General features: G+C 47.9%; 1 protein-coding gene across 4 annotated transcripts in view; it reads left to right on the top strand.

Moving 5' to 3' along the window:
- The first annotated feature begins 9,247 nt into the window (after positions 1 to 9,247).
- Positions 9,248 to 26,438, top strand: part of CCDC88C (coiled-coil domain containing 88C) — a 142,144-nt gene continuing 124,953 nt past the window's right edge. For all 4 annotated transcript variants that reach the window (XR_009695460.1, XR_009695461.1, XM_061159293.1 and 1 more), the window contains exons 1-3: positions 9,248 to 9,396; positions 10,158 to 10,258; positions 19,157 to 19,265. Coding sequence is in view for 2 of the 4 variants with exons in the window: in XM_061159293.1 (XP_061015276.1) it covers positions 9,337 to 9,396; positions 10,158 to 10,258; positions 19,157 to 19,265 (270 nt within the window). In the remaining 2 variants the exon portion in view is untranslated. The remainder of the gene's footprint in view (positions 9,397 to 10,157; positions 10,259 to 19,156; positions 19,266 to 26,438) is intronic.

Genomic DNA, 26,438 nt, shown 5'->3' with positions numbered 1-26,438 from the left:
AAAGCCACAGTGATATTTGTCTCCCCCAGGAACATTCACCAAAGACGGACTTCAGCAGAGGGAGATGTAATCAAGGGAATAGGAGGACCCAGTCTGTGGATAGGGCTTCCCTGATAGCCCAGTCGATAAAGAATCTGCCTGCAATGCAGGAGACTCCGGTTCAATTCCTGGGTCGGGAAGATCCCCTGGAGAAGAGATAGGCTACCCACTCCAGGGTTCTTGGGCTTCTCTGGTGGCTGAGCTGGTAAAGAATCCGCCTGCAATGCAAAAGAGCTGCGTTCAATCCCTGGGTTAGGAAGATCTCCTGGAGAAAGGAAAGGCTACCCACTCCAGTATTCTGGCATGGAGAATTTCATGGACTGTATAGTCCATGGGGTCGCAAAGAGCCAGACATGACTGAGCGACTTTCACATTCAGTGGATACCTGTCAGCTTCCTTCCCCCGTCAACCCTGTCATCACCAAGTGGGCTCATGAGCAAAGTGGGCATGGTGGCAGGGCAGGAGGTTACGTAAAGGCTCAGCAACATGGACGTCTACTCACCAGGTCAACCTGGCTACAGTCACGTCTGAGTGTCCAATCTGTCAGTGTCCAATCTGTGTCCAATCAGAGACCAACAGTGAGTCCCTGATGAATAGCGCACCATTTCCTGGAATGATCAGCCAGCTACCTACCTTGCAGACAGTTAATTACTCTGGACAGCTTCCACCATGGCAGGGGCAACGTTTTGTTCTTGTTGGAATGGACATTTACTCTGGATATAGACCTGTCTTCCCTGCACACAATGTTTCTGCCGAAACTGCCACCTGTGGACTTACAGAATGCCTCACCCATGGTCATGGTACTCCACACACACTGCTTCTGATCAAGGAGCTCACTTCACAGCAAGTGAGGTAAATGCATGGGCTTGCTGCTGTGTTCAGTCACTCAGTCGTGTCCGAATATTTGCCACTCCATCCACTGCAACACGCCAGGCTTCTCTGTCCTCCACTATCTCCAGGGGTTGGCTCAAGTTCGTGTCCCTTGAGTTGGTGATTGCTATCCAACTATCTCATCCTCTGCCTCCCTTTTCTCCTTTCGCCTTTAATCTCCCGGCAACAGGGTGTTTTCCAGTGAGTCTTTCGGTCTTCTCCAAATGCATGGGCTTATAATCACAGAGTTCAGTGCTCTGACCAGGTTCCCTACCATCCTGAAGCAGTTGGCTAGATAGATGCTGGAATGGCCTTTGGAAGACTCAGTTACAGCATCGGCTAGCTAGCAGTACCATGTAGGGGTGGGGCAAAGGTCTCTAGTCAGCTACACATGTTCTGATCTGAATGCTTGCTGTTTCTCCAACAGACAGGATTCAAGGCTCCAGCAATAAAGGGCTGGAGATGGGAGTGGCATGACTACTAACTCCTAGGGACCCACTGAAGAAGGAATTCATAGGGCCTGGACTCCATCTCAGGCCTGTCCGTGCTGGTCATGCTCGGCTGCCTCTCCAGTGGACTCTGAACTCTCTGCTTAGTGCCTGTGGGAACGATAATGGAAGGATAAGACCCCCTCCAGACAGGGGAATCTTGAAGATCACATCCAGGTTACTCACCACCTAAGAGAAAACAGACACTAATCACCCCTGCCTCCGGACACTATCTATCAGAATGTAAGCACAGGATTATCGGTTATTAACTATTTGAAATGTAACTGTGGGCTTATTGACTATTTGGACACGTACACATGGAGTAGGTGGTGGGTTTGGACACGTACACATGGGGTATAAAAGATTTTCACAAATGCTGGTCGGGGCCCTTGGCTAAGAGGAGACTCTGCCTTGGGCCCGCCGGTGTAATAAACTGCACTCCACTATCTGCATTGTCCTTCTGAGTGAGTCTGTTTCCCGGAAAGCGTGGCTATAACACCACCAGCAAAATTTTGCTTCCTGTCCCTAAAACCTTCCGCTCTGCTGAGTCTTAGTTTCAAAGGAAGGAGGAGTCCATTAAACTGTTAAGCCTGCCAATCGGCCACTTTGGGCTCTTCATGCCTCTGGATCAACAGGTAAAGAATGGAGTTTTGTGCTGACTGGGGTGATTGAACCTGACTACCTGGGAGAAACTGTATTATTTGTCCACAATGGAAGTAAGGAAGAGAGTATCTGGAATAAAGAAGAACCCTTAAGTCACCTCTTAGTCATATTACTGTCCCTGTGATTAAAGTTGATGGAACTTCTAGCATACAATTCAGGCAAGACTTCTAATGGCCTGGATCCTTCAGGAATGAAGGTTTGACTCACTTCACCCAACTAATGAAGGTCAGGAGCCACGGCCATCTGAGGAAACTGCTGACAGCAAAAGGCATATGCAATGGGTACTGGAAGAACCTAGTTATAAACACCAGCTTTGACCGTGTGATCAGTTACAAAAATGAGGACTGTAATGGCCACGAGTATTTACTCCTTCCTTATTTTGTGTGTGTCCATGTGTATGTGTATGTTTGTGTGTATATACATGTGTATATATATACATAGATATATGTGTGTGTTGGGGTGTGTGTGTGTGTGTGTGTGTGTGTGTGTGTGTGTGTGTGTATACTGGCTAACTGATTCAAAGAGCCGACTCATTGGAAAAGACTCAGATGCTAGGAAAGATTGAGGGAGGAAGGAGAAAGGGACGACAGAGAATGAGATGGCTGGATGGCATCACTGACTCAATGGACATGAGTTTCAGCAAATTCTGGGAGACAGTGGAGGACAGGGAAACCTGGCACCCTGCCGTCCATGAGGTGGCAAAGAGTTGGACGTGACTGAGCAACTGAACAATGTGTGTGTGTGTGTATGTCACAACTATCTGTTTTCCCTTTTGTTATTCCCTTATCACATAAGATATTCTGACTTTTAAGTGTTGTTAACTGCATCATAGTATTTACATTACAGGATTTCAAGGAGAACAGTGAATATTACCCACGAATTTTGCATCCTCTTCTGGGGAAATAGTACATTTTTGATTGTATGCAGAGTGACTATTGGCATGTTAGGTATTGTCTTTATTCAGAGATCAAGCATGGTTTAAGGAGTTGTTTCTGGGCACCAAGGCGATAAGGGTTACATTTGTCATGGTTAATTGTATGCGTCAACTGAGCTAGGCTAACATACCCAGAGATTTCATGAAATGTCTGAACGTTGCTGTAAAGATATTTTTTAGATGAGATTAATATTTAAATCAGTGGACTCTGAGTAAAGCAGATTACCTTCTAAATGTGGGTGGGATTCATCCAATGAGTTGAAACCCTGAAGAGAACACAGACTGAGGTCCCCAAAGGGAGAAGGGGCTCTGCTTCCAGTTTGTCTTTGGACCCGAGCTGCAACATCAATGCTCCTTTGGGTCTCAAGTCTGCGGGCCTGCCCTGAAGATTTGGGTTTGCCAGCCCCCAAACTGCATGAGCCGATTCCTTAAATCTCTCTCTCCCTTTCTCTCTCCCCATCTTGTCTCTCTATATACTACAGATAGACATAAATAGACACATACATACATCTTATTGGTTTGGACCTCTGAAGAACATTGATTAATACAGACACCAAGATCACTCAATGGGAAAATGGTGCTGAAATGGTGCTTTTCAACAAATGGTGCTGAAACAACACATAGCCACATGCTAAAGGATGAAACTGTGCCTCATCTCATACAAAAATTTACTCATACTGGATTTAGCCTAAGAGCTAAAACCATGTAATTCTCACAAGAAATTAAAGGAAGGATCATATCCATTACTGAGTGGGGTCATTCCAGGGACGCAATCACAGTTTAGTGTCTGCAAATCAGTTAGTGTGATATGCCACATTAACAAAATGAAGGATCAAAATCATATGTGCAGAAAAAGCATTTGACAAAATTCAACATCTGTTTATTAAAAAACCCTCAACAAAGTGGATAGAGAGGAAATATCCCTCAACATAAGAAAGGCCATCTATGACAAGGCCAGGCTTCCCAGGGGGCGCTAGTGGGAAAGAATCTGCCTGCCAATACAGGAGACATGAGATCCTTGGGTGAGCAAGATCCGGCTGGAGTAGGAAATGGCAACCCATTCCAGTATTCTTGCCGGGAAATCCCATGGACAGAGAAGTCTGGTGGGCTACGGTCCATGGGGTTGCAAAGAATCAGACTCAATCGAGCACGATGACAAGGCCACAGCCAACATCATTCTCAATGGTGAAAAGCTGAAAGCTTTTCCTCTAAGATGAGCAAGGAGATAAAGATGCCTTTGCTCACGACTTTTTTTCAACATGGTATTAGAAGTCCTAGCCAGGACAATTAGGCAAGAAAAAGAAATAAAAGGTATCCAAATTGGGAAGGAAGAAGTAAAACCATTACTGTTAGCAGATGACATACATAGAAAATCCAAAAGATCCCACCAAAAAAGTATTAAAATAATAAATAAATTCAGTAAAGCTGCAGGATACAGAATCAATATACAAAAATCATTGTGTTTCGACACCTCAATAACTATCAGAAAGATAAATTAAGGAAATGATCCCACTTAAAACTGCAACCAAAAAAAAAAAAAACTTAGGAATAAATTTAACCAAGGAAGTGAAAGACCTATATGCTGAAAACTATAAAAACATTGATGAGGAAAATCAAAGATACAAATAAAATGGAAAGATATTCCACATTCGTGGATTGGAAGATTTAATATTGTTTAAATGTCCAAACTACCCAAAGCAATTAACAGACTGAATGGAACCCCTGTCAAAATTCCAAAGGCACTTTCCACAGAAACAGGAAAGTTTCTAAAATTTATATGAAACTACAAAGACCATGAATAGTTAAAGCAATCTTGAGAAAGAACAACACAAAGCTGGAGGCATGATGCTTCCAGATTTCAAACTATATTACAATGCTGTAGTAATCAAAATAGAATGGTATTGAATAAAAACATCACATATGTCAATTCAACTGAACAGAGAGTCCAGAAATAAACCCATCCATGTATGGTCAATTATTTTATGACAAAGGAGCCAAAAATACGCAATGAGGAAAGGACAGCCTCTTCAATAAATGGTGTCGGGAAAACTGAACAGCTACATGCAAAAGAATGAAACTAAACTCCTATCTTACACCATCCACACAAATTAACTCAGAATAGATTTAGCTGAATGTAACACCTGACAACAAAAAGATTCTCAGAAGAAAACGTTGCCATGTATGGTTCTTGACATCAATCTTGGCCATGATTTTCTAGATCTGATACCAAAAGCAAAGGCAACAAAAGTTAAATTCAGGCTAAAAAGGTTTGGCACAGTAAAGAAAATCAACAAGATGAAAGACAACCTATAGAATGGGAGAAAATACTTGCTAATGATATATCTGATAATGGGGTTAAAACCCTATATATGTGTGTGTGTATATAGGTATGTGTATATACATATAAAAACTCATACAACTCACAGGAAAAAGCAACACATAATCCAATTTTTAAAATGGGCAAAGGACTTGAACAGACATTTTTCCAAAGAAGATATATGAATAGCCAATAGGTACATGAAAAGATGGTCAACATCACTATCATTAGGGAAAAGGAAATAAAAAACCCAAGTGATCACATCACACCTGCTAGAATGGTGAAACTTAGAAAGATAAGAGATAACAAATGGTGGCAAAGATGTGAAGAAAAGGACCCTCGGGCACAGTTGGTGGGACTGTAAACTGGTAGAGCCACTATGCAAAACAGTATGGAGGTTCCTAAAAAAATACAGATTAAGCAAATGATGCAGCCACTTCAGGCTATGTATCCAAAAGAATTAAAAGCAGGGTCTTACAGAGATACCTGTACACCCATGTTCATAGCAGCATTACTCACAATAGCTAAAACATGGAAGCAACCCACGTGTCCATCCACGGATGAATGGATAAGCAAAATTCAACACACACACACGAGTATTATTCAGCTTTAAAAACGGAAAGATATTCTGTAATATGCTACAACATGGATGAAACTTAAGGACATGATACTGAGTGAAATAAGCCGGTTACAAAAAGACAAATACTCTATGATTCCACTTAGAGTAGTCAAAATAATAAAGACAGAAAACAGAATTAGGTTTGCCAGGGGCTAGAGCAGGGGAGAATGGAAAGTTATAGGTATTGTCAGATTTACAGGATGAAAAGAGTTACGGGGATGGATGGTGGCAAGGACTGCACAACAAAGTGAATGGTCTTAATACTATTGAACTGTACACTTAAAAACGTTAAGATGGTAAATTTTATGTTATGTGTATTTTAACGCAAACATTTAATTATGAAATTAATACATGCTCCTTGTAACAAGTTAATTACAAAGACATTAACAAAGAGCCACTTCCCCAGCTCCTTAAAGTTGTACAAATTATTTAAAACTCCTATCAAATTACAGAGATGTCATTAGATTACACAGCTGAGCCAGCATTTTTTTCTGAGAAAGGGAGAAAATTTCTTTATCAGAATGAACATAATTAAAGTACTGCTTCTGTCTAGGAAGCAATACACAAAGCATTACTTTTCATACAGAATGAACAAGAAAAAATTGTAAATAAATAGTTAAGTCTCTGGAGAAGGCAATGGCAAACCACTCCAGTACTCTTCCCTGGAAAATCCCATGCACGGAGGAACCTGGTAGGCTGCAGTCCCAGGGGTCGCTAAGAGTCAGACATGACTGAGGGACTTCACTTTCACGCACTGGAGAAGGAAATGGCAACCCACTCCACTGTTCTTGCCTGGAGAAACCCAGGGACGGGGGAGCCTGGTGGGCTGCCATCCATGAGGTCGCACAGAGTCAGACACGACTGAAGTGACTTAGCAGCAGCAGCAGTTAAGTCTCAGTTAAGAGTGAAATCCAAGGGTTGGTCTGGATGGACAGGGGACGGACGGTTACTGCTTAGTGGTTAATAGACGGTCTGTGTGTTTGCTTCCTGAAGTTTATGGCCAACTGGATGGAGACATAGGGAAACAATTCTTATTAAAATAATGGTAGACGGGGGCAGGGGGTGGGGAGTGGCAACAGATGAGGAGGAGACAGTGAGGAAGATTCCTTTATAGACCCGTTTACACACCATCATCTGAATTTCAAAATTACCCTGTAAAGTCATACAGGAAACTCCTTATTCTGATTTTATGGAGTGAGAGGATTTCTAGGAAGTGCCTTGTTCAGGTCATCCAATCCTGTGAAGCCTTCCACCTTTGCAACCTGGGCACCATCCAGTTTACCTAACACCCTGCCTCACCAGGGAACAAGGATGCTCAGTCAGCTCCTTCCGAACGGAATGAAATGGGGTTGAGCCAATGAACTGCAGATACATCAATGACAATGAATCGACACAGCAGCTAACTGACCCCCAAACAGAAATTCCTGACACATTTGTGCCCAGGAGGTGTCAATGTCCTCAGCAACAAATGTCAGAAAAGCGTTTGTCCAATGTATTTCCTAGTGTGAAAGATTATGTTTATCTAATAATTTTAAAGATTGTCTCCTTGTCTTTTCAGAATAGTTGGGATCAATATAAAAAAAAAAAAAAATCCCAGCTGCACAGAACAGGGGCTTTTTAAACAGAGGTGGGCATAAATAAATATTTTATCTATTTTCCAACAGATTTCATGATATAGGCAATTATGAATTATTGAATTTCTGGTGCACAAGAAAACCACATAAGCTCGAAATTTTAGTTCTTCTGCAGTCTCCCATTTTTCCTTCCATCAAAATTCGGCAGTTCTTTTTAGGGATCCCCTAGTCGACTTGGCTGGCTTTCCGGGTGGCTCAGTGGTAAAATATCCGCCTGCCAAAGCAGGAAACCCGGGTTCCATCCCTGGGTCAGGAAGATCCCCTGGAGGAGGAAACATGAAACTAACTCCAGTATTCTTGGGAATTTCCATGGACAGAGGAGCCTGGCAAGGGCCACAAATCTCACTCCGTCACCCGCTCAACTACCACAGAACTCGACTGCAATTCCACACTTCACCGGCAGATGCCGCAACGCCAACGCTTGACAGCGTCAACTTTCACATGCAAACCAGCAGCCATTTGGCGCCTACTGTATACTTGCCACCAATTATGCTAGGCGCTTTCAGGTCAATACTGCACCGGTGGGCTCACCTGGGAAACTCTTAAGGATTCGACTAGTTTAACTGTGTAAAATGTTTTAAACAATGACTGAATCGTAGTGTGAAATTATTACCGGCCCAAGGTGAGGTGGCAGAGACCGCCCGATCCACCGCAGCTGTCTCAGCAGGGAGGTGTGGGTCTGGGCCCAGGGCTAGCTTTCCATCCAGTTGGGGCACTTGTCCTTTTTCCTGTCGCCTACCACCAAGCTGCTGCCACGTCCTCCCAAGTAGGAATCCGGAATCTGGCTTCTCTCTTGGCAAAGCGGCGGTGGTGTTGGGGTTGGAGGGAGGGGGTGTCCCAGTTGGGGAGGATCCAGGTCGGGGCGGCCACAACACCCGTTTTTCTGCGGGAACTTCTAGAAGGCTAGCAGCCTGGGAGGTGGTACGGTGGGGCGCAAGAGGTCGCGCTCCTACGGCTTAAACTCAACACCAACTTTCCTCCTCTGACTTCCGGGCCTGCGCCCCACCTGCCCACGAGGCCGACCCCAGCACCTGAGGCCGGCGGGCTTGGGCCTGTGGCCACGGAGCCGGGCGGGGGCCACGGCGGCACGTGGGAGGCTCCGCGCGACCGATGGGCTGCACCTGCTTGAGGGCCGCCAGTCTGGTGGTGGTGGGCTCCGCTGGGCCCCCAGGGTGCGCTGTGCCCGAATCGACCTGGGTGGGCAGCGCGCCCCGGTGCCCCTCGGTCTCCTACGCGCGCACCCGGGGAGGCAGAGGGCGGGACCCACGCTCTTTGGCGCTCGGGCCCGCACCGGGCGCCGGGGCCGGGTGACCGACGCACGCGCGCAGCGAGGAGCCACGTGTTGGGGCCCCGGGCCCGCCGAGGCCGCGCTCTCTGCATCTGCGCGCGGCGGCGGCCCCACGTGCGGGCGGCCGGGACGCCCCCTCCCCCTGCACACGTGCGGGCCGCCGGCGCGCCCGCGCCCGCGCCCGCGCCCGCGCCCGGACTCCCGGCTCCGGCACCGCGAGGCGGCGCGCCGATCGCCCAGGGCCGCCAAGGGGCGGGGCCGCCGCCCGCATTGTTCCTCCCCGAGCGGCGGGCCCTCCCCTTCCCCCAGCCCCGGGCGGGGCGCGGGGCCGCCGAAGCCGCGGAACGTGGGCTCGCGCCCCGCCTTTGTCTCCCGGGCGCGAGCCGCCGCAGCCCCGCGCCCGCCGCTCGCTGCCAGAGCCGCTTTGTGCCTAGGCGCGGGGGACGGGGACGCGGGGCGCGGAGCCGGCGGGCGCAGCCTCAGCATGGACGTGACGGTCTCGGAGCTCATGGAGCTCTTCCTGCAGAGCCCGCTGGTGACCTGGGTGAGTGTGCCTGGCTCCCCGCCCCATTGTTGGGGCACCGGCTCCTCTCCCGCCCGCTGGCGGTCGCAGTTAGACCCGACCCAGCCGGGGCCCCGGGTAACCCTTGGACCCAGAGGACTCATCAAGTGCCCTCCGCCCACCCCCCGCCCCAGCCAGCGTCGGGGTCAGTGTCCCGGGGTCTGGGGTTATTTCCAACTCTGGAGCCGGCGAGCCGGGTGCAGGACCCCGCCTCACTCTCGGCCGGGCAAGGGGGCTGAGCGGGTACACCTGTTCCCGCCAGGGCGTTGGGCCGGCGGCCCTGGAGCGACAGGGTCCTAGTGGTCACTCTGAGCGCATGGCTTGACCGCTCGGAAAAAGGACCCACTCCCCTAAAATAGCCTCGTGTAGTTTCTGAGCCCTTGAAACCAGCGGGTGTAGGGCAGTGGGGATTAGGGGGTTTCGAGTAAGAACGTGTACAGGCTAGGGTGGGCGCTGTGATTTCCAATAGGTCTGAGACGTGAGAAATTTATTGAAAAGTCCCCTTTATTTATTTTATTTTCTTTCCACTCTGAGCCGCCGCAGAAAAGTGGCGAGGAAGTTTTCTTTCTGCTGTCTCGCTTCTGTTGCCTGGCACGGGGAGGGGGAGCGAGGCCCGGGAGAAGGGTGGGTGGCCGTGGGTGACTCCCTTCTGCCCCCAGGGGTTCTGCCAGCCTGGAGAGCTTTAGACTGAGCGCGCGGGGGTGACTTTTACTGCCTTACTCTCCGCGTTCCCCTCCCCGCAGGTGAAAACTTTTGGCCCATTCGGAAGCGGCAACCAGGACAACCTGACCATGTACATGGATTTAGCGGATGGCATCTTTCTGAACCAAATCATGTTGCAAATGTGAGTTACCTTCCGGGGGGAAGGAAGGAATGATTTCTCGGAAAGTCGAATTTAAGGTTGTAGAAATGGAATGTGAAGTTGCAGTGTTCTCTGCACGTGGGCCCACTGGTATTTCGGTATTAATGGTGTCTTTTCCTGGTTTATTGGTTGTGAAGAACTCGAGGACAGTGGTTTGATCGGATGTTTGATGAAAGGAATTTGAAATTGAGTGACTGTCATCCACATGTTGCAATTGACTTCAAACTCAGGGACTTAAGTGTTGTTTGACACACACACACAAAACAACCTTTCTTTGGGGGGCAAGGAGCTGTAACGGAGAGTGTCTGGTTACAGGAAGTGTCGGGTGGGACCAGAGCATCCGTGAGTGACTATAAGGTTTCATTGGAGGTCAGGACACCTGTGTTTCTGCCTCCCTTTCATCTTGTATTTCCAGTTGCCCCAGAGCAAGTGCAATTGGTTAAGTTCCTTCTTATAAACTGGATTTAAAAGTCCCTGTGTTGGGAGAGGCCTGGGGAGCCAGAATGCTTTGGTACTGTTTGTCTTGAGGTGTGGGTTTAAACGGAGTTTTGGTGGAGGTTACACCTGCTAGCATGTTTGTCTGACCACATCCTTTCCTGTTGCTGCATTTTGCAGCGCCTGTCTGATTGACAGCCTGTCACATGTAGGTGTTGGCTCCTGCCACTGCGTTCTGTTTTTAACTCAGAAAGTGCAGGGAACATATTGGAACTGAGTTTATCTGTATGATTCACAGGCACTTGGAGCAAATGTTCTCTGTGGATCAGGCCCCGGTGTGCACCTACTCACCTGCAACTAAGCAAGTTGTCATCTTGAGCAGGAACTCATTAGCTGATGAGAATCAGCTGCCTTTGTGGCCCCTGTGGGAGGAGGAGCGGTCAGCCTTGGTGTATTCCGAAAGAGGTTTAAATAGATCTACCTACAAAGATCTATTTTAAACAATTTCCTGAGAACATTGCTCCTGTGGCGTAATAAGTTACTTGATGTCATGCTGTGGCAGAGACATCTCAGTCTTAATGTTTTTTAAGACACTACCAATGTTACCTGTCTTGAGTTTGATTAGATTCTAAAATGGCGAATCTCTTGTCAGCTTGGCAGCACTTCTTGGTTCATAAGAAGGAGTTTTCCTGGGGTTGTCTCATGGCATATTCAAGTTCTGGCAACTATTTCCTAGCTTCATTCTGTTAGACCCCCCAAAATTATTGGATTCCAATTGGTGCAACAGCCAGTGAAATTTCAACCTGTCCTGTTTAATTAAAAAAACCAGCAGTAACCCTGGCTTTTTCATTCAGGGTTTTACACCCAGGCGAGGGGAGAACAAAAGCCCTGGGACTGTTTCTCTTTCTTCCCTGACCTTTGGAATTCCTAAAGCGTTTACCACTTGCTTGTAAATCAGGAAAGCCTGTTGGACCATTCCTTTGAGAAATGCCAGCTCATCGCTTGTTCACACTTGGCCCCACAGCTGAATGCAGTTTGAAGGGCTTCTCCCTTCCCCTTGACAATTTTCAATGTTACTTTCTCCTCTGATGTGCCAAGGTAATGGTCCTGCAAGTGAGAACTGATATGTTTGCAGCTTCTCAGGCCTCAAGCAATGGTTCTGGGTCCTCTGGCCAGAGTTAGGCACCAAGAAAGAGAGCAGTGGGGAAGCTGGGTGACTTTCTAGAAGGACATGAGGAGGGAGAGGTGCCACTTGCATGCGGTTTACTGAGTGGGTGATCAAAATAACCCTGTTCCAGTGGACAAATCAGCATTGTTTTCTCTTGGAAGTAGGTAGGGGTTGATCGAAAAGGGGGCACAAGGGAACTTCTTTTCTTTAATATTTATTTATTTATTTGGCTGGCTGGTCCAGGTCTTGGTTCTGGCATGTGAGATCTAGTTCCCTGACCCAGGGGTCGAACCGGAGCCCCCTGCATTGGGAGTATGGAGTCTTAGCCACTGGACCACCAGGGAGGTCCACAGGGGAACTTCTAAGGGCGGTAAAAATGGTCCATGTATTGACTGGAGTATATTTCAGTTTTCAAAACTCATCAAGCTGTAACTTAAGATACATGCATTTCACCCTGTGTAAAAAGGACCTCAGTTTAAAAAGAAAGTTTCAGCCCTAGTGTCAAAAGCCTGTGTAACCCGCTTGTTCAAACCCTAGGTCTCATGCTAGCCCTGTGCCGCTGGGCACATCATTTACCATGTCAGTTTCCTCATCTGTAGAATGGGAAGGAAAGTACCTCCCTTAAGAGATGGTTGTGAGGATGAAATGAGTGATGTGTTAGCAATTAACACAATGCCTGCCACCTAGTAAGTGTTGGTGTCAGTTATGTAGTTATGTATCTCCCTTCTTAATCCAGAAAGGAGTTGTGTCACTGCTTAAAAGTTCTTTTTTTTTTTTTTTTTTCAGTCTACTTTCCCCCTATGTTCTTAGTCTCTTAGTAATTCTAAAGTCTTAGCCCTCTTCTAATGAGATGGAGGGCAAAACTGGACTCTGGGACCCACATCCTAGCCCCACATCTAACACTGTACTTAAGCCAAGCCTGTTTTCACTTCTGCCGAGTGTCAGGCTAACTAGCGGGTAAGCGATAAGGCTGTTCTGCCTTATCTCCCATGCTGGTAGCCCCTACTGTGTGTAGTTCGCCTATTTAGACAAACTCTCTCCAGGTTGGTAGGAGCTGAGAAAATTGCAGAGAGCAATGTGCTAATGTGTTGCCAGAGCTCAGACAAGAGGCGTGTTACCTAACACTGAGAGCCATATGGGGGCTGGCTGGGGGTCACGTGACTGCACCTGGGCATTGTCTCCGGCAACTGAAGAAGGCTGGAGTGGTAGTCTCTCGGCCAGGCCTCTGGGTGACATCAGTGCCTGAAAGCAGGAAAGCCCTGTGGGCTCAGCTTTCAGGGGAGGCCCAGGTCCAGGAGAAGACCTGAATGAAAGTGAGGCATTGAGCGGCGTGGATGGAGCAGCTTGGGAAAACTTGCTGAATAGCTCCTCTGTGGATGCACTTTCCCTGGGTACCTACTGGTCCCCAAGGGGAAAACAAGGTGTCTAATTCACTTTGGACATGCTTTTCACAGTCTCATAGGAAAATTAAGAGCTCTGACTCCAGGGACTTCCCCAGTGGTCCAGTGGTTGAGACTTTGCCTTCCAAGGCAGAGGGTGCAGGTTCGATTCTTGGTTAGGAAGCTGAGATCCCACATGTCTTACAGCCAAAAAGCTAAAACATAAAACAGACGCAGTATTGTAATAAATTCAATAAAGACTTTAAACTGTGAAAGTCGCTCAGTCCTGTCTGACTCTTTACGACCCCATGGACTATACAGTCCATGGAATTCTCCAGGCCAGAATACTGGAGTGGGAAGCCTTTCCCTTCTGCAGGGGATCTTCCCAACCCAGGGATTGAACCCACGTCTCCCACATTGCAGGTTGATTCTTTATCAACTGAGTCACAAGGGAAACCCAAGAATACTGGAGTGGGTAGACTATCCCTTCTCCAGTCGATCTTGCTGATCCAGGAATCGAACTGGGGTCTCCCGCATTGCAGGCGGATTCTTTACCAACTGAGCTATCAGGGAAGCCCAAAAGAAAATACTTAAAAAAAAAAAAAAAGAAAAGAAAAGGGCTCTGACTCTAGCATCAGGCAGACAAATTCAAATCTTCCCTCTGCTATACTAGTTCTGTTACGTTGGGCAAGTTACTTAAACTCTCTAAGCCTCAATTTCCTGACCTGTAATAAACGGGATGGTATTTTATAGATTTGGGGAAGATTAAATACGATTATGCATGTATAGGAAATGCCCAATGAATGTCAGTCATGTCGGTCATCATTATTGTTAGTGAGGCCTGAAGCTGGCTTTGTGTGTGTAGTCACACGTGTGTGCTGGTGTGCATCTGTCCATGTGAGAGTGGACACCTGAGTTGATGCAGTGGCTGTTGAGTGCAGTTGGAAACTGGAACTGAAAGCTTGTACCTGGGCAAAGCCTACATTAAATCCAATACTATTTGCTTTGTTCAGACTCCTTTCTAACTCATTGTGCTAGCTGCAAAATTACGGATAATATATTCATTATTCAGAAGTTGGAAATATCCTCAGGCGAGTGGAAGAGTTCCTTAAGCTTCTAAAAAGCATTTGGAGTATTGTATATTAATGCATATATATGAAATCTAGAAAAATGGTTCTGATGACCCTATATGTGGGGCAGCAATAGAGACACAGACATAGATAACAGACTTGTGGACACAGCAGGAGCTGGGTGGGGCAGGGAGGAGAGAGTGCGATGAATTGAGAGAGCAGCATTGAAACATACACGTTACCTTATGTAAGGGAAGGAAAGGTTGGGACCAATCGAGAGCATTGGTTGGGACCAGTTGAGCGTTGACACATATACATCGCCGTATGTAAACTAGATAGCCGGTGGGAATTTGTCGTAGGACGCAGGGAGCTCAGCCTGGTGCTCTGGGACAACCTTGAGGGGTGGGGTGGGGTGGGGTGGGGTAGGGTGGGGTGGGAGGGAGGTTTAAGAATGAGGCGACTTATGTATAACTACGGCTGACTCACATTGCTGCATGACAGAAACCAACACAACATTGGAAAGCAGTTACCCTCCAAGTAAAAAAAAGTAAATCTTTTAAAAGTGATTTACTCAGGAGTAAAGAAAAATAAAAAAACATTTGAAGGGTAAGTTTTTTCCTTAGTGTGCTGGAAGAGGAGTTATGTTCCCATTTTGCAGATGTTAAAGCTGAGGCTAAAGAGGCAGATACTTGTTAGTTGAATGAGTTTGTGTTGGTGCTAAAGCGTTGCAGCAAAATAGATTTTTACTCATGAACTTAAGTGATATTCTTTCATGGCTGCAGCATGTGACACTCTTCATGGAGCCTTGAGTCTGTAAAAATTAAGTGAAAAAATTCATGTTCATTGTAGGAAGGTAGGAACATAGAGATGCTTGTGTATGCTCAGTCACGTCTGACTCTTTGCAACCTCATGGGCTGTAGCCCACCAGCCTCCCCTGTCTGTTGGGCTACTGGAGTGCATTGCCATTTCCTCCTCCAGGAAGAAGATATAGATGAGCAAAACAAAAATTGCCTATAATTTTACCATGTCAAGGTAGTAGTAGTAATATTGTGGTGTCTCCCAGATGTCGTCTGTGGTTTATACATACATCTTCCTGATGTATTTTTATACAAAGTTGGGCTCAACCTTTTTTTAAATCTATGATAGATTATCAATATCTCTATCATCTGTATCAAACATAATTTCTTCTTTATTTTTAAAATTTCTTGGCCTTACCACATGGCATGTGGGATCTTAGTTCCCCGACCAGGGATTGAACCTGTGCACCCTGCGTTGGAAGCCTGGAGTCCTAACCACTGGACTGCCAGGGAAGTCCCCAAACATGGTTTCTTGATTCAGGTTTTTTTTTTTTCCTGGATTCAATTTTAAATTTAGGAGTCGTTGGAATATGATGAAAAGTTGGGGGCTGACCTTTTCTCAAAGGAGGGAGGCAAGGTTGCTATAAGTCTAAATTATAGTTCTCTTTGAAATTTTAGGGAGAGTGATTTCTTTTTTTTTTTTTTTTACAAGAAGAAAGCCCTCAGGGCCCTGCACTTTTGACTTATTTGTCTCCAAGTTCGGACAAGCTACTAGACACTTTCTTGCACCCTTGTCTCTCTCCTGTCCTGTGTGTGTCCCACACATCGTGATGTGGGGCTGTCAGGCTTTTGTGTTCTAGGACTGTCATATAAAGAAGATCCTTGTTGTTGGTGATGGCTTTCAGGGAGACAGTCTTGCAGTAGTTCTTTGATTTTCCTGGGATCAAGAACCACATTGGTCAATACAGCCCTGGCCTTCCTAGAACGGTATTAGGGCTGCAAGGGTCCTGTGGTCACCTGGCAGATGAGCCCAATGGGGCCTAGAGAACTTTGGCCCATCCTGGGCCCCATTTCCAGACCAGAATCAGTGGCTACTGACCCATTTCTTGCTCCGGGACGGGAGGGGGTTATGCAATGCTGAACCAAGAGGGGATAGGCCTTCCTTAACCAGAGTTGCCTGCTGTTCGATTTATTTCCTAATCTCTCTTTACCTTGAGAGCCTTAGTTAAAGGAAGGCGTGCTGATATCATGATCAAGATAGTTAGTCTAATTATTCATATACTAAACGTGAGCTCTTTTGGAATGTTGTTTCCATTAGCTGTTGCTTCCCAGAACTGGAGGTTAACAAGAGCGGGGATGGTCAGAGGCTCCCCCGGTCACCTAATTGCCTCCCAGCCCAAACCCTGGGTGTGTGTTTTGCCTTTGCTTGTGCAATGAACATCCATGTGTTTGTTAAGGTCCTCCAGCTCCTGGTACTCTTCAGGTGGTCCCGTCTGACTGAATGAAAACTGGGACCTGCATCTTCTCTAAGTTCTATTTTTTTAAAAAAAATATGTATTTATTAATGCTGCTGGGTCTTAGTTGTGATGCGTAGGCTTCTCATTGCAGGAGCTTCTCTGCTTTGGCTCCTGGGCCCTAGGGCACAGGCTCAGTAGTTGTGGCACACGGGTTTAATTGCCCTGCGGCATGTGGAATCTTCCCAGGGATCGAACCCGTGTCTCCTGCACCGGCAGGCAGATTCTTTACCACTGAGCCACCTGGGAAGCCCTGAGTTCTCCTGTTGTAAGAAGCACATTCATCACTTTATGAAATTGCCTCTTATCTCTTCAGGTCTCTATAGTAAAAGGAGAATTGCACGCTTAAGATAAATTATTTTGTCATGCTAGGTACACTTCTGTAGCTAAATTGCCTTTGTGGTTTAAATTCTGAATGCCTTCTCTATAGCTAAATTAATTTCCACGCAACTGTTAACCTTTATTTTCTCAGTAATGAATGGCTCCAGAAGAGACATGTAAATGGCTTGGCAGGACTCTGTACTATGTAGGGACAGTAAGAAATGTTATCCCAGGAAAAATGTTGGGACAGTTGAAAAGAGGTCCTCTGGTTGCCCCAGTGTGTTCATATATGACTGTTTTAGGGGAGGCAGGATGACTGAATAAAATCCATGGCTGATTATGGCAGTGTGATTCATAAAGGGGTTTGCACACATGCAATACAGTGTCGGGACTCATAGTGTTTATATCAAATATTTACTTAATGGTTGAATTTTAAACAGCTTGTGTTATTAAGAAATTGTGCCTGCAGTGATATTTGAAATAATTTCAGTTTGTAGATTTTTTTTCCCTATTGGTTAATCTTGTATAAATTATTGGCTTTGAAAGAGCTGAATGGCATTGAGATTGATTTGCTTTACTCCCCAAATTCCCCTTCCTGTGCTCCCACGATCATCAATGAGGGGCCTGGGTACCAAGGAAGAGGGAAGAAATCTGTCTCCCGTCACACCAGCCCCCAGGAGGCTCAGCACCCTCATCACAGGGCTCGGATGACAGATGAAACCATGAAGACAGCCCTTATTTGAATGAGACATCCTTCATGGTGTCTTGGGACAGTCGAATGGGCGGGAGGACTTTGTTAGGAAAAGAAAGCAGTGTTGGGGAGAGGGGAGTGAAAATCCATTCTTGTCGAGTCTGTTCTCCAAATAGAAAACATCTTTAACACTGGGAATTTTTGAGAAATGTCCTGTATGTAGATGAGTGATAAATAAATCACTTGATTCAGATTTTTAGTTTCATCACAACCAGACCTGCCTTTTGCCTGAAGTTTGGAAAAGAAATGACACTTTGGGGATTCCCCACATCAATTATCTGTGTCTCTTAGCATTTGTTGTAGGGTGTGGCATACCCGACATAGTGTCAGACTCACGGTGCGGTTTTTTGAGCCAGAAGTGTCTGCCTGGAATGTAAATCACAGGCACGAACACTCTGACACACGCAAGAGACCCATGTGAAGTGGAACGTTGATGATTTTGCTCATTTTTATGAAGTCAGAAAATGTACCATTTTCCCCCCTTTCTTGATGTTTCACACAGTTTGCTTGGTTTGGCTTTTAGCTTTTAATCCTTTTTTATCTTTTATGTAATAAGTTGGCTCTCTCAATTTTTTAACAATATTTATTTATGTCTGCTTACACTGGGTCTCTGTTGCTGCCTGCGGCCTTTCTCTACTTGCAGTGAGCAGGGGGTGCCCTCCAGTGGGGTGCACAGGCTTCTCATGTGCTGACTTCTCTTGCTGCAGACACGGGGCTCTAAGCGCACGGGCTTCAGGAGTCGGGGCACATGTACTTTAGTTGTCCCACGGCATGTGGGATCGTCCCAGAACAGGGATCGAACCCGTGTCCCCTGCACTGACAGGCGGACTCCTATCCACTGTACCATCAGGGAAGTCCTATTCTCTTTAATCTTGAAATATATTTTGGGGTAGGTTATTGGTGGCTCAGTGGTTAAAAAAAAAAGAAAAATCCACCTGTCAGTGCTAGGAGACAGGAGTTCAATCCCTGGGTTGAGAAGATCCCCTAGAGAAGGAAATGGCAACCTACTCCAGTATTCTTGCCTGGGAAATCCCATGATCAGAGGAGCCTGGCAGGCTATACAGTCCATGGGGGTCTCAAAGGAGTCGGACACGACTTACAGACTGAGAAACAAACACTGACTTTTATACAGTGTCATTTTGGGTCTGCATTGACACCTGGTTGTTTATGGCTGCTGCCAGCCGTGGGGGCAAAAATAATATTGATTAAGGGCAGGCGGTGGTGGGTTTGGTGCTTGGGGATGGGGCACAGAAAGTAGTGTGTCTCCCCTGAGGGTTCCACGGCTGGGCAGTAGCAGACTTAGGATTTGACCTGAGCTACACTCGTCACAGCTGCATAGTGACCTAGGCTTGGAGAGGACTCGGCACTCGGGGGTAGGATGGGGTGTGGCAGGGGCTGAGAGGTGCAATTTCCATTCTCATCATTTTTTACCCCCCCCCCACTAGAGATCCCAGGCCAACAAATCAACGCATCAACAAGCACGTCAACAACGATGTGAACCTTCGCATTCAGAACTTGACCATCTTGGTGAGAAACATCAAGACCTACTACCAGGTAAGGGGGTCCTCCCCACTCTCACCCCCCCGAGTCCTGCTGTGCATCCGGCAATACCTTCCTACGAACGAACGGTTTCCCCACAGGAAGCCGAGAGGAAGTGGTGGCCAGGCAGCTGCCTGTTGACACTTGGCGTGTTTGCACATGCATCTTTTCTCTGGCATTGTGAGAAGGGTCAGAGGTGGGATCGCTTTGCTCTGCCCGGGGAACGTGCTTTGAGTCGTGGTCACCGCACTGCGCCTGGTGCCGGGGGACCCGGAGACGAGCCGTGGTCCGCAGCCGCAGCCCCAGCTCACAGTCGCGGGGGGCCTGGCTGGGGAGAGCTCTGGGAGGGGCACCCTGCATGGTTATCACCCACAGCTCGGCGAGTCTGTACAAAAGTGATTCAAGGGGTTGAGGGCGAGAAGGACCACAGAAGGGTTGTGTTCGGGCCAAATATGAAATCAACCAGCCCCCAGCTGGCAGACAGAAGTACCGGGGTTCAGGGTTGGGGTGTCTGCCTGTGAAAGGCTCCCCATATCTCAGCTTGCCAGTGGGTGGGTCAGGCAAGAGGGCCCGAAGGGGAAGGGCTATGAAACCCCTATCCTAGCTTTGGGCCAGTTGGGCGAGGATCTTTGATGTTCATGATCTTTATGTGGAGGCATTGACGGGAAGTAGATTTAAAGTGTGCACTTTGGAGCCCGGGCTTGTCAAACTTAGCTGTGAAACTTTTTAGCCCCATGTGAATTTTCTCGAGCCCCCAAGGGAAGCCCTGGCAACTCTGAGTGACTTGGGGGCTCGAATGCCCTCTGCTCAGCCCCCTCCTCGCCCTCCGGGGCGTCTCTGGGGGGTTCTCAGGACCCCAGGGGCACAGTTTGAGAGCCACTGCTCAAGAGCCCGTCCCTTCCGGATTCATGCTGGGGTTTCACGGAGCCCTCTGCCTCCTGGGCTGTAACTTCGTCTCGGTTCTGGGGCTTGGGAGCATCTTCAGAGCGATGAGGTCCCTGTCGCCTTGAGGAAGCCCTCCGGCCAGCTGTGGCTCCCCTCTCTGCCCTCGTGCGGCCGTGCGGGTCCCGAGGTCACCAAGGTCGCTGGACAGGCGGCCGGATGAAGTTTGCGCCGAGGCGTCGGGCCGTGTGCTTGTCCGCTTCCTGCAGAGGGCTGCGGGTGCTGCTGAGTTTGAGAAAAGATGGGTGAAGGAGGGAGTGGACATGTCATGGGTTTTCTGAGATGATAATTTCCATCTTCCTCCCTCTGGGGTGGGGGTGCTGGTTGTCTCTGCTTTATGGTCAGTTCCGCCAGCCCCCCCGGTGCTCGTTCCAGGGCCCGTTGGTAGCCCAGCACCGTGGGCACTCTGAGCAGCCTCTGGGTGGCTGAGCAGGTCCATGCTTTTAGTAACAGATGCTGGTTGTGCTGAGGAAGGGCTGGGGGCCGCCCTGCACGAGCTGCGTCTGGGGGCTGGCGAGGGTTTGTTTCCTTGCTAGGAGAGCCACGCCCAGGGCCAGGAATACTGTCAGCTGGTGGGTCTCAGCTAGTGCTTCCCACGTGACAGCCACATTCTGCAGAACCTGGTGCTGCCCGTGAACTTGGGTCTGGGTGTGGAGCAGGCTGTCTGATGGCCATGCTGGCTGTCGGGCAGTAGAGGTAAGAGATGTGGATTCGATCCCTGGGTCAGGAAGATCCCCTGGAGAAGGGCATGGCAACCCACTCCAGTATTCTTGCCTGGAGAATCCCATGGACAGAGGAGCCTGGCGGGCTACAGTCCATGGGGTCGCACAGAGTCAGACATGACTGAAGCGATTTAGCACTCACGCAGTGCTTTCCGCGCTGTGTGCAAGTGCCAGGGGAAGTGGGTGGTCATCACAGTTGGAGACGAGATCCCCAACTCTGGACAGGTGTGTCTCCCGCCCCAGGTGTGGCTGGGAGGTGGTAACCCTCCCTGATGGCCGTGGTGAAGGGTTGGGATGGAGGTGAGATTTCTGGGTCTGTGTGTGGCTTGCGGCACTCAGGCGCTTACTGCGGGCTGCTTGGCCTGGCGGGTACTGCCCTCCGGGCTTGCCGGCCCAGGAGTACGCATGCCGGTGGTGCCCATCAGCTCTGACAGCCCACTCTGGGTCGTCCAAAGGGCCTGAGACCCTCTACAGTACTTGGAGGCAGTTTGCTGTTCTTGGGGTCACTGAGCCGAGTTCTACAAGATGGGCAGCCGTCTCTGGAAGGATACGATCACTAGTCCGTTCTCAGGGCCCCGAAGGACTTACAGGTAGAAAAGAAGACCCCTGCATCGTTCTGTTTCTGAGCTCCTAGCTCTTTGAGGGCAGGGCTGGTGTGCATGGACAGCCTCAACCCCCAGCCCGGAGCAGTGTTTGCTGAAAGCACTCTCTGGAGGCCGTGAGCCGTCCCTGCCCCTCGGTCAGCCCCGCGCACTTGGAGGAAGCTGGCAGGACATTGCCCTTTTGCACTGACACAGCTTAGGTGTGGGCAGCGTTCTGTTGTTTTTTCCTTCCAACTTATTGTAAAATAAAGCTTAGTTCTGGTTATGTAAATAATATGTGCTCTTTATAAACAACCCCTTAGAAAACAAGTTGCAAAAAGAAAAGAACCGCGCAGAACCCCAGCACCCAGAGACAATCACTATTAACATTTTTAGTGCTTCCTTCCAGTTTTTGCATGAATAGTTTTTGTGTTTTATTCCGTGGTAGTCATGCCTTATATACAATTGCATATCCTGCCTTTTTTCCCTCCCACCTGACAATTGTAGCATAAACATAATCGGTTATTATTGTCAAGTGACATTCAAGAAAAGTTTTCCAAAGAAGTACTGCCCAGCGTCCCCTTTTGAGAGAGGTCCTGCAGATTGTGAGGTCTTGAGGTGATGTGAGACCAGTGAGGTTCTTCCTCTGGCCAGGGTGGCTGGGGAGGGTGGGAGGTCACCCTTCCGGGACAGGGACTTCCTCTTGCCGTGGTGTTTCAGTAGACACAGCGGGGTCACCGAATCCAGCCCCGGGTCTTGTTTGCCCAGCAGTGGTTTGCTTTCACTCCCCAGGCCGTCCCCTTCTTTTCTGAGGCACATGGGGCTGGGAGAGTCAGGAGGGACAGGGCCTCTCGTGAATAGCATGGGCTTCTTTCACAAGGAAGCTCAAGTTTTGTTCCTGAAAACCTGCGGAGACAAAAAAGGATCTTTGACCTTCTTCTGGGGCAGAGGACAGACAGTGGGTGAGAACCAGCGTGGCCTGGTTCAGTCTGACCACCGGTGTCTCGGGCCTCCCTCTGACCTGCTGCTCTGACTCTTCTGGGATTGGCATCTAGAATCTGCTTTTTCAGAGCTTCCCCAGCTATTTTAAGTCTTTACGTCCTTCCACCAGGAGGGGCCGTCAGTGGGCTAGAGAGGTGGCCCCCTCAGTGTGGTCCCCAGACCAGCAGCACCCGTGCCACCTGGGGACTCATTAGAGGTGTGGGTCAGGCCCCTTCCCCAGACCTTCTGCCGAGGTCTGGCCGTCTATAGCTTAACAAGCCCTCCAGGTGATTCTGATGCATGCTCGTGGGAACCTAGTGGTTTAGAGCGTTTCTGGTGATGTCGGGGAGAGGCCCAGTCAGCCAGGCCTCCGGGGGCAGAGAGAGCTCAGTGAGAACTCGGGTGACTCCCGTGCATCACATAAAGTGGAGGCATATCTCATCTGCCGCAGGACAGGTGGAAGAGAGGCTGCAGCGATGAGAAGGCGACCTGGGGGAACGGGTGTCATTGAGGGGGCTGCTGGGAAGCCAGAGTTGGACATGTCCTTGGGCAGAGCACCCAATTCAGTCTCTGAATTTTAAAGGAGAGGCGGATCAGGATGAACACCCGCAATCGATTCACCTGTGAAGACACCTGGAAGGAAGGCGGGCCTAGATCAGAAGCGTACCCTGCCTCGAGCCCCTGGGCTGGTCAGCATTGAGCCCAGCATCACGTGTTGTTTTATTGTTTAGTTGCCAAGTCGTGTCCGACTCTTTGCCACCCCATGGACTGTCGCCCGCCAGGCTTCTCTGTCCATGGGATTTCCCAGGAAAGAATACTGGAATGGGTTGCCATTCCCTTCTCCAGAGCATCGCATGAGACTTGTTTGACTCATTCAACAGCCAAACTCTTTTTCATCGGAGTCCTTTTAAGTTAAAATTTGAATATATAGAATGGTTCATTTGTCACATCCAGAGCCTTGAGTGTGGGTGTTGAGTGCACATTCATTTGATCGCAGAACCCGTGGGAAAACCTGGCCAGTAGTAGATGCAGAAATCCCTGGTGCGGCAGCTGGCTGATGCGTGTTTATCCTCGGGGTTGTGCGTGGTGTCCACGGTCCTCCCGTGCCCTGAGGACACCTGTGAGCCAGCTTCTTCTCATGACACCTGGGGCCTAATTGTCATGTGAAATTTCTGAGTTTTCTGCAAGTGGGAAATACTTCACACAGCGGCCCGGACGAGTTCAGCGTGTGTTGGTGGAGATGTACGTCTTCACTGTTGTGTTGCATGTGGATGTCCATCCTGAAATGGGCACCCACCTGCAGGTCTGACTCTGAAATGGGGAATTGGCCGAGCTGCTCCTGGCGCCTCCCCTCGCTGGCCGAGCCCTGGGACGTGCTGCTTTCCTGCTGTGGGCCTCCTGAGCGTTCATCTGTCCAGAAGAGGGTGGGCTCTTGTGGTTCTGAAATTCCATAGTTGCGTGGCGGCTGGCGACCACCAAGATTTTAGTTTCAGATCACCTCGAGGAAGTTCTGTATTGCAAGTTCTTGGAACTTGGCTCTTCTGACTTCTGGTCTGTCACGTGGTTGAAGGCCAGAACAGACCCACAATATTGGTCTTTGTTGCAGAAGCAACAGTCCTGGGTTGTAATATCTTCTGTAATCTCTTTTCTCCTTCATTGCTTTGAAAAGATTAAAAATGAAACAGTACAAATGGTTTTAAGGAACACCTGTGTATCTGCCCAAAATAAATATGAACATAGGTGAATATTTTTCATATTTGCTTCAGACCTTTCTTCTAAGAGTTTTTTTCTGACTGAAGTCCCTGGTGTTTCTCTTGCTTCATCCAGTTATCCTTACCTGCCTCCCTGGAGGTAACTCCTGTGGTTAATTTCTGTGTGTGTGTACATATGGTTTTGTGTCACATCTTCACATTAAACCTCCATATTACTGCCTGTACCTCTTGCCCACTCCACCTTGCTTTGGGGATCTGTCAATTTTCCGTGGTGTTTATATTAGATAAGCATGGGCTGACTGCTAGAATTATCTTTAGAAATGTGCACAGTTAAAAGAAATGAAAGACTTTTGTCAAAAGTAAAAATAGAAGGAAGCGTATATTTGACTCTGTTGGTGGCAACAAAGTGAACTCTTAATTCATGTGGTCTGGAGGCTTTTTAGATAAAGTGAAGTCTCTTTAGGTAGATGTGATGTGCTTTGGTGGATAGAGACAGTGTTCAAGGGAACTTAACTGATCAGGCCCTGTCTACAGGTACCAGGGGGATTTGCTTTATGAATAATAGTGTTTTGAATTTGTAAGGGAGAAGTTGCTTTCTCTACTCTATTTTATTATTGGAGTATTTGTTGTTGTTCAGTCACTCAGTTGTGTCTGGCTCTTTGTGACCCCATGGACTGCAGCAAAACAGGCTTCTCTGTCCTTCACTATTTCCCAGAGTTTGCTCAAACTCATGTCCATTGAGTTGATGATGCCATCCAACCATCTCATCCTCTGTCGGCCCCTTTTCCTGCCTTCAGTCTTTCCCAGCATCAGGGTCTTTTCCAATGAGTCATCTCTTCGCATCAGGTGGCCAAAGTATTGGAGCTTCAGCATCAGTCCTTCCAATGAGTATTCAGGACTGATTCCTTTAGGATGAACTGGTTGGATCTCCTTGTAGTCCAAGGGACTCACAAGAGTCTTCTCCAACACCACAGATTGGAAAGCATCAATTCCTCGGCACTCAGCCTTCTTTATGGTCCAACTCTCATATCCATACACGACTACTGGAAAAACCTTAGCTTTGACTATATGGACCTTTGTTGGCAAAGTAATATCTATGCTTTTTAATAAGCTGTCTAGGTTGGTCATAGCTTTTCTTCCAAGGAGCAAGCGTCTTTTAATTTTATGGCTGCAGTCACCATCTTCGGTGATTTTGGAGCCCAAGAAAATAGTCTGTCACTGTTTCTGTTGTTTCCCCATCTATTTGCCATGAGGTGATGGGACTGGATGCCATGATTTTAGTTTTTTGAATGTTGAGTTTTAAGCCAGCTTTTTCAATCTCAATGCTTTCAAATGTTGGGTTAGTTTCTCCTGTACAAAAGTGAATCAGCTATAAGTATACATATATCCCCTTCCTCTTGAGTCTCCCTCCCACCCACTTCCCTCTCACCACTCATCACAGAGGTCATCACAGAGCACTAAGCTGAGCCCTCTGCCACACAGCAGTTTACCACTAGCTTGTCTATTTTACACATTGTCCGACTCTTCGACCCCATGAACAGGCTCCTCTGTCCCTGGGATTTCCCAGGCAAGAATACTGGAGTGGGTTGCCATTTCCTACTCCAGGGGATCGACCCGACCCAGGGATCGAACCTGGGTCTTCTGCGTTGCAGGTAGATCCTTTACCGCTGAGCCACAAGGGAAGCCCCAGAGTGTATGTGTCAGTGCTGTTCTCCCACTGCACCCCGCCCTCCCTTCCTGCCTTCATCCCCAGGTCTGTTTTCTACGTCTGCATCTCTATTCCTGCCCTGCAGATAGACTCATCTATGCCACTTTTCTAGATTCCATATATATGCGTTAATATACAATATTTGTTTTTCTCTTCCTGACTCATTTTACTCTGTATGACAGACTCTCCACTCTTAAAAGAGAAAGGCTGTGAGATGGGGTTTTTTTTTTTCTTTTGCATTTTTTCTTATGGTAAGAAGGGTATTCTGGATGTAACTTATCTCTATGTTTTGAGGAAATTAAAGGTAATATTTTTGATTATATTTTCTGATTGCAGACTGGGAAACACAAAGAAAATTAAATCTGCCCACTCTCTTACCACCTAGGCATATCATTGTTAACATTTTGATATTTATGCTTTCTAACTTTGTGCCTATGTGTGTTTCAGGGTGTGGATCGTACGAAACCTTTCTTTTCATTTACTGGGCAGTGAGCATTTTCTCATATCCTTTTTCATATTCTTTCGTAAATGCATTTTAGTGT

Source organism: Dama dama, chromosome 13, assembly GCF_033118175.1.
Source record: "Dama dama isolate Ldn47 chromosome 13, ASM3311817v1, whole genome shotgun sequence".
Classification (NCBI taxonomy): Eukaryota; Metazoa; Chordata; class Mammalia; order Artiodactyla; family Cervidae; genus Dama; species Dama dama.
Note: the sequence above shows the minus strand (reverse complement) of the source record. Positions and strands in the feature narration are given on the sequence as shown.